Genomic DNA, 16,518 nt, shown 5'->3' with positions numbered 1-16,518 from the left:
CAAAGCGGGAGGCACCTATGGTCGACATAATGGACACACAATTTCATAAGTTAATGGGATCTAGTAATGCTCATTTTGAGAAAATATCAAACATGACAAAGCGTCAAATGACTACCATTGAGAAGCGAAATGATATTCTCAATAACCAAGTGGAGATCATGCGTCGCACCCCTACATTCCAATACATGGAGGGCGACATATGGGAGATGTTATATGCAATGAACATTCAGACGATACACTTATGGAGTAGTGTTATGATTTTCTCTATGCAAATCTTAGATGCACAAAAAGGTTAATGAGAATATGCCCACATCGTAGATTGAATAAGTTGTGTAACATGATGATGAGGGGTAGTTGAGTCCACGTATCTTTAATAGTCTTAAGTCCATTTCTATTGTAACATTTTGTATCTTCCTTGTATTGTAATATGGTATTTGTTCCTATTAATATTGAACAATGTTGCATTATTTTTGCTCTTCCTTCAATTGTTGTTATTAATATTATATTGAACTTATGACATTTGCTGTTTTAAATTTTTTGTTTTGTTGAAGTTATTACTCAATGACATCATCATCATATAAAAGGACCCAAAAAAGTCGTAAGGGAAAAGAACCAGTGACTGCACATACACTCCTACACATACGAGACCATCTATTGAAGAAGTATTAAATCAACGTCGTTTCGTGAGCGACAATCATCAAACAGAACACTACGCTACTGATTTCTATACAAGAAATGTTGAGGTTACATAGATTATGAATTTTGAATCATTTGCGATCTCATTTTGATCAAAGTCTTATATTCAAATCTAAAGATCTCAGTAGATGATTATCTTCATAATGAGGTGAACAAAAAGATAATCAAATTAAAACTAGCTGATTGGTTGAATGTTGCTCATCTCAAGTACGAGGGTAAAAAATTATCCTTCGCAAATATACTAGATGACTTCCCCTTTGACTGCGAGATGACATTGGCTACTATGGTAAGACAAGAAATGCAGGGTCAATGTCTAAAAATGGTTGGTTGTTTGAACATTAATAAAGACTTTTGGATTATGTTATCGTGCATATGTTGACTACACGCACTAGAAATTTTGCAAAATTATTGCAAGAAGATATCTTTATGTTTTGGGCTTAAAGTTAATATATCTATCAATTGGCTTCATCACATCATTCAACATTTGCTTAAATGTAAGGCGAGTGACATACCTCTATCATATGGTGTATTGATCACCTAAATCATGTAACACAGTGGATACATCTTGATGTTGATGGCAACCATCATATTGAAGCAGACAACATTTTTTAACCAATTCTTTTAAGAAGTTGAACATTCTCAATGTCAATGGTGTTTGGTAGCACGATGTTGGTGATGATGAAGACGAAGAAAAACCACAACATCAAAGTCGTCAACATGACGACCCTATGCAACATCATCCCTATCCTTCAAATCCTTATATGATGACTCAATGTCGGAGGAGGTACAAGACTTGCAAAACAAAATACAAGATATGGAACAAATGTAGGGGTGTGTTCAACGAATTGAAGATAACTTGGTCAACTTATCTCTAGACATGAACCGACAATTTGCTAACCTCAATTATAATGTTAACTTAATTATGCACAAATTAGATGATTAAGTTGATAATATTTGATAAGTGTATTACATGACATTATGAATTTGCTTTATTATATTACATTAACTTATGTCTCTAATTTGCTACATTACATCAACTTCAATTTTATTTGATTTCACAATTTTTTTTTATTCTTTTATTTATTGTTAATGTCACCTTAATGAACTTCAAATCAGATGGGTTCTCAAACAATTGACGAATTGGAAAAACCAAATACTGAAACAAGAAGACTATGTGCCATTATAAACTGACAATCACAAGCCATGGAGCGTCAAAATGCACAATTAGCCGCCACAAACAATGAAATTGGTACAACTCATTCATCTAATCATACCTTAGAAAAAATTGGTAACTTATTAAAGACTATGAACATTTAAGACGATAACTTATTCAGAGGTGCTTCGAGTTTCTGTCTTCACATCCATTCCAAACAAGACGTCTAATAGGGATGCCAATACAATATCGTTTGAAAGGTTGCTTACATGCATAACCAAAGGAACTTCATTTAAACTATGATAAATATAGTTGTACCTTGTTTGATTCAAAAACTTTTTATATAATGTAATATTGTAACTTCACTCAATTATTTGTTTTATCATGAATATTCAATTTCACTTCAATAAAAAAATTATACCACTTGACAATAAAATATATTCATAAAATATTATATTTTAAAAATAAATATTTCACTTTACTTAAATACAAATTTTTTTTTTCTCCTTATAATAATTTTTACAATTATATATATTATTAATAAGGTTTAATACCCAATTTTGTCCCCAGTTTGGTTCGGAAATCTCAATTTAGTCCCTCTATATAAAAGTAATTGTAATGGATCCTTACTTGTAATTATGTGAGTCAAATTAGTCCCTTCCGTTAAATATAGGCAAACGGAGTTAATGGGCTGATGATGTGGCAGTAGTCACTGATTAGGTGTCAACACGTAATTGAGATTGTGCTTACGTGGTGTTAGGGCACCTGATTTTAAAGTTAGGGCACCTAATTGGAAATTGGGGATAAAATGATTTGGGGGTAATTTGTTGCAGATTAGGGCATTTTGGTGTGTGCGAAAGAAGACAGAGGCAGTGATTGCGGGAACCATTAAGTTTAAGACAAAGCATTTGTTAGTGGACGACCATTCGTGGAGATCGTGTTGGTGGGGTAAATAACGAGAAACGACTTTCGAATGTGCGTTTATGGTAGGTTTTGTTCTGTGTTTGGTTGCTTTCGGTGTGGTCCCCCCAGAACTTTTGATTTTTGTATGGTTTGTCTGTGTTGTGTGCCCCAATGTCAGTGCATTTGCTTTGTTTCTGTTGCGACATTGTCGTTGTGGTCCCCCTTGATAGTGTGTGGTATTGTGTTGTGGCATTTTCTTTATTTACTGTGATAAATGTGGTTTTGCTTTGTTTGAGTTGTTTATGGTCTGTACAGTGGTATGTTTATGCTTTGTTTTTTGGTTAGATATCATTTGGGTTAGATATCATTTGGGTTAAGGGTTAAGCATAGATTAACTGTGAACAATTTTTATATTAGATAATATGGCCAACTCAGACATTGAAGTCGTGTTTCACCATGGAGGGAAATTTGAGAATAATGGGACATTTGGATATCACTATGGTCAAACCACAACTTTAAAAATAGACCCTGATCGAAGGAGTTATTTTGAAATATTAAGCATTCTAAAGGAGATGGGTTATAGGAATGTAAAGGACTTATGGTATTCATTGGGTCGTGGTCCTGTATTAGAAGATTGTTTGGAACCTTTATTAGATGACAAGGGTGCTTGTCATCTGATCAATATTGCTATGTTGAATGGTGAAGCTCACCTTTATGTTATACATAAGGTGTGTGAACCTGAGTATCTTCTGCAGTTGGAATACTTTTCTGAACACCAAATTGATAGACCTAGTGGTGAAGGAGAAGTTGAGAGAGAGAGTGCTGATTTGGAAGTTGATAGACCTAGTGGTGAAGGAGAAGTTGGGAGAGAGAGTGTTGAAAAGGAAGTTGAGATAGAGATTGGTGAAGCAGATGTTGAGGCAGTGGGTGAAGCAGAGGTTCAGACAGTAACACCTGAGGTAGAACCTGAATCAGAAGTTGATCCACAAATGATAGAAGTTGAGGTTGATGTACAACCTGAGGTAGAACCTGATGTAGAGGCTATGGTAGAAGTTCAGACAGAGGCAGTGATTGATGTACAACCTGAGGTAGAACCTGAATCAGAAGTAGCCCCAGAAATGATTGAAGTTGAGGTTGATGTAGTGGGTGATGTAGAGGATGTCGTAGAATTACAATCAGAGCCAGTGAAGGATGTTGGTGTGGAGGCACAGGTTGAGGTACAGGATGTTGGTGTGGAGGCACATCTTGAGGTACAAAGTGATTCAAATGCTGAGGGAAATGGTGTGAATGTAGACGTGGAATCTGATGTGGAGGGGCAGGCAGAAGTAGAGGGTGAGGTAGAGGGTAATGGAGTAGAAGCTGATGAGTATGATGTTAGAAGTTGGAATGGGTCCGAAGAGGATGTATTGAGTGACCATGGAGATGAAGTGGGATTCGATATATTTGAAGCTACTAATGAAGTTGAATTTGGTGGACCTAGGGGTTTATCTGATAGTGATTGGGAATCCGACAGTTTGAACAGTGTTGTGGAAAGTGATAACACAGATGATGACAGGGATGACTATGGGGATTTTGGTGTTTTTTCAATGCCCAAAACTATGGAACAATATAAATGGGAAGTGGGCACGTACTTCAGTGACAAAAAAGATTTTACAGAAGCTATAAGATCGTATGGAGTAGAGAATGGTAGAAAATTAAAAGTTTATAAAAATGACAAAAGAAGAGTGCGTGTCAGATGTTGTGGGTCAAAAGGGAAATGTCCTTGGAATGCATATTGTGCATATAAGGCAGCTGAAAATACATGGCAGCTAAGGAAAATAGTAGACAACCACACTTGCAGTAGAGAATTTAACATCCGTTTAATGACTTCAAAATGGTTGAGTGGGAGGTTAGAGAAGACTATGAAAGACAATCCAAATATTAATTTGTATAACCTCCATAACAAAGTTTCTAAGAAGTGGAACATTGGTGTTTCTCGATCCACAACCTGTAGGGCAAAAGCAATGGCTTTTAAACAAATAGAAGGTGATTTTAAAGAACAATATAGAAGAGTGTATGACTATGCCAATGAGTTGCTTCGGTCAAATCCTGGTTCAACTGTCAAAGTTCATGTTGAACCTAATGAGGACACTCCAATTTTCAAGAGACTATATGTGTGTTTGAAGGCCTGTAAGGACAACTTCGTGTCATGTAGGAAGATTATAGGTTTGGATGGTTGTTTCTTAAAAGGGAAATTTGGAGGTGAGTTGTTAACTACAGTAGCAAGAGATGGGAATGACCAAATGTGTCCTTTGGCATATGCTATTGTGGAGGTGGAGAATAAGGCCAGTTGGAGTTGGTTTCTACATTTCCTCATTAATGATCTTGGTGGTATGGAGATTTCTTCAACCATCACATTTATGTCAGATCAACAAAAAGTGAGTAACTTACTACCATTGGCATTTTTTTTTATCTTTTAAGCCTTCATGTCTTTTATTTTAACTTGTATACCTTCATGTCAATAGGGACTTTTACCAGCATTACAAGAACTTCTCCCTGGTGTGGAGCAAAGGTTTTGTGTTCGGCACATCTATGCTAATTTCAGGAAGAGGTTTCCTGGCCAGATTCTAAAACGTCTACTATGGAAGGCAGCAACATCAACACACCCTCAAACATGGGAAGCAGTGATGAGAGAAGTTAAAGAGGTGAATCCAGACGCCTTTAAATACTTATTAGCCATTCCACCAAGGTATGTCAATCCACACGCCTTTAAAATTCATTGTTCCTACTAATTGTTCTTTGTTTTCATAGCTGATATTTTGCACTTGTTATTTGTGTAAGTAGATTTTGGTCACGGTCAAGGTTTACAAGTAATGTTGTTTGTGACACCTTAGTGAATAATATGTCTGAAGCATTTAATAGTGTAATATTACATGCAAGAGGTAAGCCCATCATCACAATGATGGAAGACATTCGTCTGTACCTCATGAAGAGATGAGCAACAAATAGAAACAAAATAAGTACATATGAAGGTACTCTTTGTCCAAAGATTAAGAAAAGATTTGACAAGGAATTGCACTTGACTAAATACTGGATCCCTAGGTATGTTGACATCACTACATTACCATTTGACTTCTTTATGTATTCAATTTTGTACTATAAACCGTGATTTGTCTTTTAAAAATTTGCAATTGGTCAGGACAAAATTTTTTTGAGGTCAAACACATTTCAATGATGAGTGACAAGTATGTGGTTGACATAGATAAACTGGAATGCAGTTGCAGAAAGTGGACTTTAACAGTTATCCCATGCTGTCATGCACTAGCTGCCATGACATTTATCAACATCAATGGAGAAGACTACGTCCCACATTGGTTTACAAAGTCAACCTACCAAGAAACATACATTCCAATCATCTACCCTGTCAATGGTCCTCAACTATGGGAAAAGACTTCTCAGCCTGATGTTTTGCCTCCAACTAAAAGAGTGTTGCCTGGTAGACCAAAAAAGAAGAGAAGACTAGAGGCTTGGGAGCTAAAGAAGGATGACACACAACTCAAGCAAAATGGAACTCGTAAGAGATGTTCCATATGTAGACAGCTTGGTCATAAAAGAAATAGTTGTCCACAAGCTCCTCCAGCAAACCAAACTCAATATCAATCAACTGAGCAACCTGAAACCCAAGCTGAACAAAGTCAGCCAATTACTGGACCAAGTCAGCTTACTCAATGCGTTTTGGAACAAACTCAGCCATCTACAACACAAGTTTAAAAGTGATTTAGGACTGACAGTATGTTTAGGTTAAGTATGTTTAGGTTAAGTGATGGCTATTTTGTAATCACAGACATGTATTTTGTTAACTGTCAAACGTGCATTTGAAGTCCACTTTGTAATTCCAATGACAGATTTTGTTTTCTTTATGATGTAATTATGAATGGTGTTTGGACCTTTGGCATATCAATTTCAATGACAGATTTTGTTTGGATGTGCATTTCACAATTCCAATTTCTCATTATATTTTGATCACAGCTTTTGTTTTGATTATGATGTCATTATGAGTGGATTTGTTGGACAACTCCTTTTTTGATCACAGCTTCTGTTTTGGTGTTTGATCACAGCTTCTGTTACACATATACTTCTTCCAATCACTGAAAGTCCCTTCTTATACAGAACTCTCTTTTTGGATTACAGAAGCCACTTCCTCATTTAATTGCCAGTTACACACCACTTCCTCATTTTATTGCCAGTTACACACCACTTCCTCATTTTATTGCCAGTTACACACCACTTCCTCATTTTATTGCCAGTTACACACCACTTCCTCATTTTATGTTGTATATACCAAACAAAATGTAAATTCAAACCATAATTTCATATGCTTGAATTCAAATTTCACCTTCATTTCATAACATCATATTATAATTTGCCCAAAGTGCTCTTCACATAAACTATCTAATAGAACACATCATGGACTTTTAAACAAAATACATACAACAATAATGTTAATGAATCCCAGAAAACATATCATTGTTATTAACATCTTCTCCCTTTTCTGACATTCCCTAACACATTTCTCCAGGCTATTAATCTTCCTCCTTTGCCTTCCAATAGTACTAGCAGCATCATCTACGTAATCTTCATTAAGCCATTTAAAGAAATTGCATCCTTGAAGTTCTTCATTTCTTGTCCGCTGTTCAAAGTATCCAACCACCAAATTTTCATTAATAACTAAAAATAATTTATCACAAACATTAAACTACAAACCTTGTAGTTATGGCAGCCCCATAATTGTTTCCCCTCGTTCGTAACTGTTTTTGCTACTCTCAACACAGCAGCCTCCCCACAATGGCATATTTGGCTTCCAACCAATCCTCTGGATGAACCACCACGAGAGCTCCCCCATGAACAAGATGAACAACCGTGATTTGAAGACATTGCAAACCCCAAAGCGAGACAACCACTGAGAAGGAAGAAGAACTCGTCAACCGCGAACCACCAGCAACCACTGACTTAAGCACAACCTGTAAAGAAGAACAACACAAATGACAAGATGATGAACAACAACACCCACAACTGCTCCGTGTTGGCAATGTACGTGAAGAACTCCAACTCCAGCTGCCCTAACTTTCTTTCTATTCAATGCACGTGAAGAACTCCAACTCCAGCTGCCCTAACTTTATCCCCAATTAAATATCCCCAATTAGGTGCCCTAACTTTAAAATTAGGTGCCCTAACACCACGTAAGCACAATCTCAATTACGTGTTGACACCTAATCAGTGACTACTGCCACATCATCAGCCCATTAACTCCGTTTGCCTATATTTAACGGAAGGGACTGATTTGACTCACATAATTACAAGTAAGGATCCATTACAATTACTTTTATATAGAGGGACTAAATTGAGATTTCCGAACCAAACTGGGGACAAAATTGGGTATTAAACCTATTAATAATTATCATTTTATAGCACTTTCACTATTAAGAGCATTTTGGTAATATTTCGTTTCTATCAATTAAACTATTTTTTTATCTGTTACATCAATCAAATTCTACACTAATTTTCAAAAATTTTACTTTCAAATCTATTCTCATTCGTCCCAAAATCCCTTAAAAAAAATAACAATGAACTTACCCTCAAATCCCCTTAAATATCCATCCATTTCATGTTTCTCAACTCTATCTTTCAAAGTGAACTTAACTTTAACGAGTCTTCTCTTAAGATAATAAATTTGAGGGAATAAATAGATTTATTTGGAAGAGGTAAAGTTTCTGTCTTTATTTTTAATAAATTTGAAAGTAAAAGTGAAAAGATTTAAAAGGAAGTAATTATATGACAAAAAATAAAATTTTCATAAATTAAAATATAGTATTATTTTTTTTATAATTATATATATATATATATATATATATATATATATATAAACCAGAACCAGTTTCCTAACCTCGTAATCAAAGCTTTCTCATGTAATAGAATCGATTCTGTTTAATAGAACGGATTCGAGAATCAATTCTTAAGCCATCATCTCTTCAAGAAGCCACCATCTCTAGTTCTGCGAGCGAAGGTCATTCCTTGCTGTTACAAATGTACGTGAGACATTTACGGTGACCATGCCTAGTGAGGGTAGAGGTTGTTCGGAAGACGCAGATATTCGCAGATAAAATATTTGCGTCCGTGGATATCCACAGATATTCGCAGATAAAATATGCGATGGGTAGTTACTATTCGCGGATATTCCGCTTCTAGGGCCTTGGGTCATCAAGTTCCTTTCAATTACTTTTTTTTACAAAATGAAAACAACACCCATTAGGTCTCGCAGAAGCCACATCACCATTACGCACATCCTCTAAAGTTCTTCCATTCTCTCGAGCATCTCTTTTTCGCGATTTCATTGTGCGCGAACCACAACTTCGTCTTCCTCTCAAGTTTTCATCACCACAGAACCTCCATTTCATTAACAGAATCTCCATTTCCATTATAACCACTAGTACAAAAATCGTGTACAACGTCGAATATTTTGGGCTTTTAATGGCGAATTCGAGAACAATGTCATATCAGGAGACGTTAAATTGACTTCGAATTTAAAAAATTTGACGTTAACGGCGAATTTTGTCAATATACGACATTAACTTAACGTCGAATTTTCTTAATATACGACGTTAATCAATTTTTTTTGTTTTTTTTTAATTAATCGTGATCCTTTTTTACAACTCTACGAGAAGCAGAAAAACAACAAATTTCAGTTTTTGGTATTTTATAAAGCAAGAACTATGAACGTAGTATCAACAACAAACAACAATAACCAACAACAAACAAGTTCGATCAAACAACAACAACCAACAAGTTCAACAAAAAACAACAAACAAGTTCAACAAATAAGTTCTTCAAAACGAAAACGAAAACTAACCTTCAAAAGGTGGGTTTGTCGGAATAAAGTGTCGTCACCAATGACAAAGAAAGCAGAATGCACCTATGAAGAATAAAAACACGAAAATAATCGGTCAAAACAAACGAAAATCATACATAAAATGCATTTGTATCAAATGAAAGAAAGATTACATGTGATGATCGTTAAACTTCGTTCGAGAAAAGTTTGAGAAGAGAAGAGGGTGTCACACGCTAAGATAAAGTGAATGAATTTTCAATCTCCCATTCAAATTTTTATTGAATTCACTAACCTTTTGACGTCTAACGCTAGGGCATTCGACGTTTTATATCCTTTTACGTCAAATTACAATTCTAAACGACGTTTAATAATTGCATTTATTTACAAAAATGTCATCGGTCATTTTTAACGTTGGCTATTTAGTGGTTGGACGTTAAACACGTGACGTTATACGCTGCTTTTATACTAGTGAACCTAGCCTTTATTCGAAGCCTTTCCACTTTCTATTCACATATCTTTGAACGACAACATCTTTCGTTAGGGTTTTTCATCCTTTTTTCGTCTGTTTCCTCCATTTTAACTTATTAAACCTACTTTTGCACCGATTAAAAGTATTTCCACCGATCAATCTCTTGTTTCCACCAATTAATCGGTCTAGATTAGGGTTCCTTCTAGATTTTAGGGTTTTTCACTCTTCATTTTTGATTTTGCATTCTCTTTCGAATTTTTACCATTTTGCTGCGTTATTCTTCGTTGGAAAAAGCTTCGAGAAGACATTTAAAATATATTTTTTAAATATTTGCAGATTGAAAATGAGTATTCAACGGATAACCACGAGTTAAAAAGAATCTGCAAATTATTTTATATAAATATCCAATAAATAGTAGAACGAATTATAAATAAATTTTTTACATGGAAATCGGGTTGGAGATGAATATTATTCGTACCAAACCCGATATTATTTGTACCCATTCCGTTTGCAGATAGATATTAACCCGTTGCTACTGCAAAGAAAGGGATATTATTTTCACTAAATTCCCCATTTTAGCGATGGAACGAGGAAACTATTAGGCAAATCCACTTTCTCACCCTCTTGCCAATTTCTAGAAACGAACAACGTGACACTTGTAAATCCGTATCTCCAATTCTCAGTAGATGGATGAGTGGAGGAGAACAGACATCTTAGAAAGAAGATAGTAAAAGAAAATGAAAATTTATTAAAGTTTAGAAATTATTTGATGGATTGTTAATTTTTTTAATAAAATTAATTAACTAAAACTTTTAAAATTTTATTAATAATTATTTATAATATAATAACAAAGAATAAACATTTATTTGTTTAATTAATTATGAGATAATTTTTAAATATAAGTTATTATAAATGTGAGAAAAAATAACTGTTTCTCCTTCTCTTCGCATGAACGAGCATAAAGATGAAAATGTATTCTTTTTTTATTGTTTTTTACCATTTTTCTAGATCGATTTCGAACTATCATTTCAAATCTGTCCTGTAAAATTTCGGTCGTAGGAAACAAACACACCACGAACTTTAGGTGAAATTTTTTGACATGTAGGCACAAAAGTAGAAATTTTTTCTTGGTACTTGTTTAATACCTACATTTATATAATTTATCTTGGTCTTGATATTAAATTTTTTAAATCAGTATCAATTTGTTCCTCTTTGACACATTCAACGTGATAACAAAATCAGACATCAGAAAGAAATAAAATGAAACTAACTTAAAAAGTTAAAAGACGTATCAAAATCAGACATAAGAAATAAAATGAAACTAATTTAAAATTAAAAGACGTAAGTGAAAATTTTAATAGCATACGGATTAAATCAAATCAATCATATAAATATAAGAAAAAAAAGTAGTTTAACCAAACAAAATTCCGTTATATAAAAGTAAAAATAAAGCTGTAAAAAATAGGAATACAGAAAAAATTATTGGTGTTCAAATTTATAAATATCAATTCAAATAAATATAAATAAAATTAAATGAAGCCCCATAAAATACAGAAAAGAAAATCTGGCGATCCCATATAGGCCGTAAGAGTTCTGTTTTAGTTTCTCCTTTTCTTTCTTACGCTCAAGAGCCTTCTACACTAAAACCCACCCAAAACCCACTATTCTAATCACCTTTTGAACACTCCATTTCTCTGCTTGATCATGTCACAATCACTGAAGCTAATCAAGGAACATGCCTCCAACGCCAAATTCTGGTTGATCATCGGAGTAGGAGTTGCCGGGATTGCGGTTCTGGTGGAGACACGGCGTAGAACACGGCGGAATAAAACACACAAACAAGACTTTGGTGCTTTTGTTGAGCGCTTTGAGATACTTCCCTTTCCCCAGCTTCCTCCTCCTGCTGCCAAACAATCGCTCTCTGCTCTAACGTTTGCCATAAACGAAACGTTCGTTCTTTTCAACCTCCCCCCAATTTTTTCGAGTTTTTCTTCAGTTTGATTATAAAAGTTGACATTTTTGTTAATTATCCACGTTTTTCTTTAATGGGGTTGAGAGAAAATTTTCTGATGTTATGTCATGCAAGGTCTGTGATATCATGACATTTGATTTGCAATAAAGACATTGTTGTTAGTCTCAGGCTCTGGTTATGTTTTAGCGTTCGTTTGAGTAAAAGGTTTACATTTTTTGTTTTTGGTTTTTACTTTCCTGGGGTCAAAAAAAGTATTTGCTTAAAGGTTTGAGGTTTGGGATATGATGTTTGGGAAATACATTCTAAAATTTGTTGAATTTTACATAATTTCGAGTAAAACTTATTCGATATGAAGTATGCATTACCGAATTTTGTAATTTCTTATAAAATTCAATCAATAATAGATAGAGTATTTAAGGAGTGTAAGATAATATCATTTGGTGTGATATTGTTGTGGTTTCTGATTTAAATGATATTTTGGGCTTGTATTTGTTGGGGTTGGCAGGTTTGATGTTAAAGGCTATGTGACGGGGTTTGGAAATCCTACGTGGAAGAGTACACACAAGGAAGCGGAGAAGACTGCAGTTGTGGTGACTGCTCTGCTCAAGAGTGGAGCCACTTGTGTTGGCAAGACTGTTGTGGACGAATTCTCTTTTGGGTGATGAGTCCTTTAGAAGTCCTTTAGCTTCGTTTAGTAAACTGAAAGAATTTGATATACTTAAGCCATTGTTATGTCAGGATTTCTGGTGAGAACAAGTATTATGGAACTCCAACTAATCCTCGGATGCCATCATGTACACCAGGAGGGTCTTCTTGTGGTTCAGCAGTGGCAGTTGCTGCAGGGCTTGTGGACTTTGCCGTTGGTAAGTTTATGTGTTACCCATAATAACTTGAAATTCTATTTTTTATGCGTAATGTTACTTTTAAATTATTTTAGTCATTTGAGAATATGTCATTTTCAATCTAGCAATCCGCCCTTTGTCTTGCTTTGGTGATTCTTCTGCAATTGTATTTTTTTAATGTTATCCTATTAAGTCATAAAAAAACCAACCAAGCCTTTAGCCATTAGGTGTGTGATAGACCTAAGGGTAAACAGGGGTGGATTGTATATGAGAGGAGAAATAAGGGGGCGAGTTAGAGGGGTTAGTCAGTTAAGGGAACTGAGGAGGTGTTAGTATAAATAGGAGTTGGTTAGTTGGCAGAGAGGATTATGTTTTGACAGTTAGTTGGTTAACAGGTTAAGTCCTGTGGAGGAGGGTTAAGCCTCTTGTATCATTGTTGCCTATTCAATTCTTGTGAATAAGATACGATACCATTCTTTTTCTCTTATGCGTTTCTATGTTGTTTGTGTGAGAAGAGTTCTTGATTAGGTTTCCAAATCAGAAACCTAACAGTGTGTATGCAGCACCACAATGTTCTATCATAAATCATGTTGATAACAAACTTTTTTAATCGACCCTCTAAAATATTCTTAACAGTTTCTTTCCTAGCTTTTTTTTGAGTTGTTTTTAGCGCTAGCGATTAGGCTACCTGCTATCTGATTTATTTTCCTTAATGGGGCTTCTACAGCTTGTCCACATGTGTCCAAACTCCAAACTAGCTAAGGTGAGTTTCTATCGTCTTTTCTATGTTAGGTGCTACCTTGACATTTTTTCCAATGCATTTGTACCAAACCTTATCTTGTCTGGTGGTATGTCCCTCATCCTAGTCAACATTCTCATCTTTTCTACATTGAGTTTATTCTCTTTTTCAAGGTTTTAAACTTGTGAGTCTACTTACACCTGTGGGAACTCGATAGACTCTCGTAAGAGTCTTCTTCATGCGGAAAAAATGTAATACCTATATAGATGTTAAAATTTCAGCAACTGAATAGCAACAAAAAAAATAGCAAATAAAACTCTAAAGTCCAAACAACAACCTAGTCCCAGCATAGATGTTTTGTGGCATTGAAAATGTGGGAAGAGAATTCCCAAAACACATAAAGAACAAAACATAAAAGGAAGAAAGATTTCCAACATAAGAGGCCAAAAACAGAGAATAAAAATGGGGAGCATGAAGAGCTTACCTCTTTGTAGACATAGTGGCCAAATTGCAGAGGAGAAGGAAATGATCTAAAGGCTGAAAATGCAGTCCCAACTTGAGCACTCAAAAGTTCACGCAATTATGAGTATAGCACAATGCTTTTGATAGCGTCACATAGGAGAATCAAGGTGGGGAGGAGTGCAAAAACAAAGCAAAAGAAAAAAGAGGGCAAAATCAAAGCAAAGAAAAAAGAGGGAAGAATATTTTTATCGCAGTTCCTTTTGGAGCTCCAAATTTGCAACTAAATGATGTTCCCTGGTCTTCAATTGATAAAGAAGATTATTTTACTCAAATGGACTCGCTGGCTCAATAGTAATCGCATGAGTCAGCTCAAGTTTGTCTGAGTCAGCATGAGTCTACATTGAAACCAAGTCACACGATTTAACTTGCAGCCATTCTCTAGACTTAGACTTATTTAGTTTGCGAGTTAATTCAAGAGTTTGATAACCATGCTTTTTTAACTTTTTACTTCCAAACATTTTCTTCATTCAATATCATCACCAGTTTTGCAGTTGTAGTAAATTTTTCCTTTGAGCTAAAGTAGTTCTATTGTTTGGTCACATAACATAAAAAACGCTCATCCATTTCATGTATCCTGCTTGAATCCTATAATTTATTTACATCTTCCTTTATTCTTAGTTTTTCTATTTGTTGAACCGCAAGTACTTAAAGTATAAGACCTTTAGTGTTTTTTTGGTGTATTTCTTTGAATTTACTATTATTCTGTTAACTTGTTCTATTAAATAAAATTAGTTTCTTCCCTATGTTTCTATGGTACCAAGTACCAATTTTGTAAAAGTTAAAGTTATATCACACAATGTTTTGATAGGAACCCATAATTGAAAAGAGAAAGAAGAGTAATATTCTTCATTGACTAGACATAAAAGAACACAAAATAGGAGAGCACTCTCTCCTCCAAGGGTTTTCCCTTCACAAAGAGTTAAAGCTCAAACTACAAAATTATCATCTCCCCTCCAAGGGACTGATTGGTCTAATTGGTCTAATTATATAGACCAACTCCCAACGGACAGCACTGCATCCACTTATTTTTCCATTCGTTCCTTCCTTTATTCACTGCTCCCTTTTACTTTTCCTTCTACAATAAAACTTTCCTATCATATCATTCCTTCTATAATACCTATTCCACTCTTCCTCATTATTTACATGCCTAACAGTTTCAAATATTTGGAATTCTTGCATTTTCAATTTGAACTTGCGAAGATTACCATTGTTTCTTCACTTGGTTAATGAGAGAACTGGGGGATGATTCAATTTATATATTCATTATTTCTTCTTCTTAATGCTGATTTATTTAATTAGGTTTATAGTAATTTCTTTTTTGTATGCTGTAGTTTCTCATGTAAAACCAATGCTAACCACACACATTATTTAAGGAGTGTCCTCATTCTAGTCTAGTTCCTTAAACCTATTATAGTTCTTATTGCAGTAGTGAGCTGAGTAGGGGCTTGATGATGTTTTGAAAATGAAGTTATTTTTCATGGTGATTATTAGAAAGTGAGTTTAAGTCTAACTTATTCTCACAAAATTTACTTGTAAGATGGGAATTATACACCACACTCTCTCACGCTGAGGCATTGGCATCTCTTGTTTGGGATTAGATATTCAAGAGTTGTCATATAACGAGTGGCATGATAGGCATAACTAACCTCACTAGGATAGGCTCTGATATCATATTAGAAAGTGAATTTAAGCCTAGCTTATCTTCACAAAATCAGCTAATGAGATGAAGAGTACACCCCACTTATAAATTATAATCTGACCTTATCTTTAGTTAACATGAGATCTCTAATAGTGATCCATAGCATAATAGTTGCATAAGTTTTGTGATTTCAAGTCTTAGTTCGTTTTTGTGGTATTTTCATTATATTATAGCTAGATGGCATGCTAAGCATGATCTTTTTTATTTTATCTAGGATAGACATAATTCGCACATGCAATTGTATTGAGGCCTTGAAAACTTGTTACTTGATTTTACATGAGTATATATTTAACATGGAAGATTATTGTGTCTTGGCAGGTACTGATACTGTAGGATGTGTGAGGGTTCCAGCAGCACTCTGTGGTATTTTTGGTTTTCGACCATCCCATGGGGCGGTATCCACCATTGGAGTTCTTCCAAATGCACAAAGCTTAGACACTATTGGTAAGATTCATAAGTTTTTTTGTTGCCATGATTTTAATCAATACTTGACCATCAGTTATATGTGTTAACACTTGAGATTTTGTCATTTTGCTAACGTGGCTAACTTTAAGGAAATAGCATAGAGCAATTAGATTAAAGACTCAGACAATATATAGTTAGTAGTGCTTTGTAAAGTTGTACAATATAAGAACGATTAAACATGTTAATGGTTTTG

At 34.7% G+C, this 16,518-nt stretch overlaps 2 protein-coding genes across 8 annotated transcripts in view; both read left to right on the top strand.

Annotated features, from left to right (window-relative positions):
- Window positions 1-3,174: 3,174 nt before the first annotated feature.
- LOC148205806 (uncharacterized) lies at window positions 3,175-6,502 on the top strand. Its single transcript, XM_088105394.1, has 4 exons — window positions 3,175-5,169; window positions 5,257-5,480; window positions 5,576-5,673; window positions 5,931-6,502. Exons 1-4 carry the CDS (start codon window positions 3,175-3,177, stop codon window positions 6,500-6,502), a joined length of 2,889 nt encoding a protein of 962 aa, XP_087961520.1.
- A 5,157-nt stretch (window positions 6,503-11,659) lies between these two features.
- Window positions 11,660-16,518, top strand: part of LOC124825389 (outer envelope protein 64, mitochondrial-like) — a 29,170-nt gene continuing 24,311 nt past the window's right edge. For all 7 annotated transcript variants that reach the window (XR_015783363.1, XR_015783362.1, XR_015783361.1 and 4 more), the window contains exons 1-4: window positions 11,660-12,035; window positions 12,564-12,716; window positions 12,797-12,921; window positions 16,179-16,304. Coding sequence is in view for 4 of the 7 variants with exons in the window: in XM_047297992.2 (XP_047153948.1) it covers window positions 11,791-12,035; window positions 12,564-12,716; window positions 12,797-12,921; window positions 16,179-16,304 (649 nt within the window). In the remaining 3 variants the exon portion in view is untranslated. The remainder of the gene's footprint in view (window positions 12,036-12,563; window positions 12,717-12,796; window positions 12,922-16,178; window positions 16,305-16,518) is intronic.

This window comes from Vigna umbellata, chromosome 1, assembly GCF_029865625.1.
Source record: "Vigna umbellata cultivar VRB3 chromosome 1, Vumbellata_1.0, whole genome shotgun sequence".
NCBI lineage: Eukaryota > Viridiplantae > Streptophyta > Magnoliopsida > Fabales > Fabaceae > Vigna > Vigna umbellata.
Note: the sequence above shows the minus strand (reverse complement) of the source record. Positions and strands in the feature narration are given on the sequence as shown.

Excerpts from the sequence above, each read along its gene's own strand:
- LOC148205806 (XM_088105394.1), top strand. The coding sequence starts at position 3,175 with ATGGCCAACTCAGACATTGAAGTCGTGTTTCACCATGGAGGGAAATTT. Across the intron at positions 5,481-5,575 it reads TTATTAGCCATTCCACCAAG|ATTTTGGTCACGGTCAAGGT; the intron begins GTATGTCAATCC and ends TTGTGTAAGTAG. Across the intron at positions 5,674-5,930 it reads TGTAATATTACATGCAAGAG|GACAAAATTTTTTTGAGGTC; the intron begins GTAAGCCCATCA and ends GCAATTGGTCAG.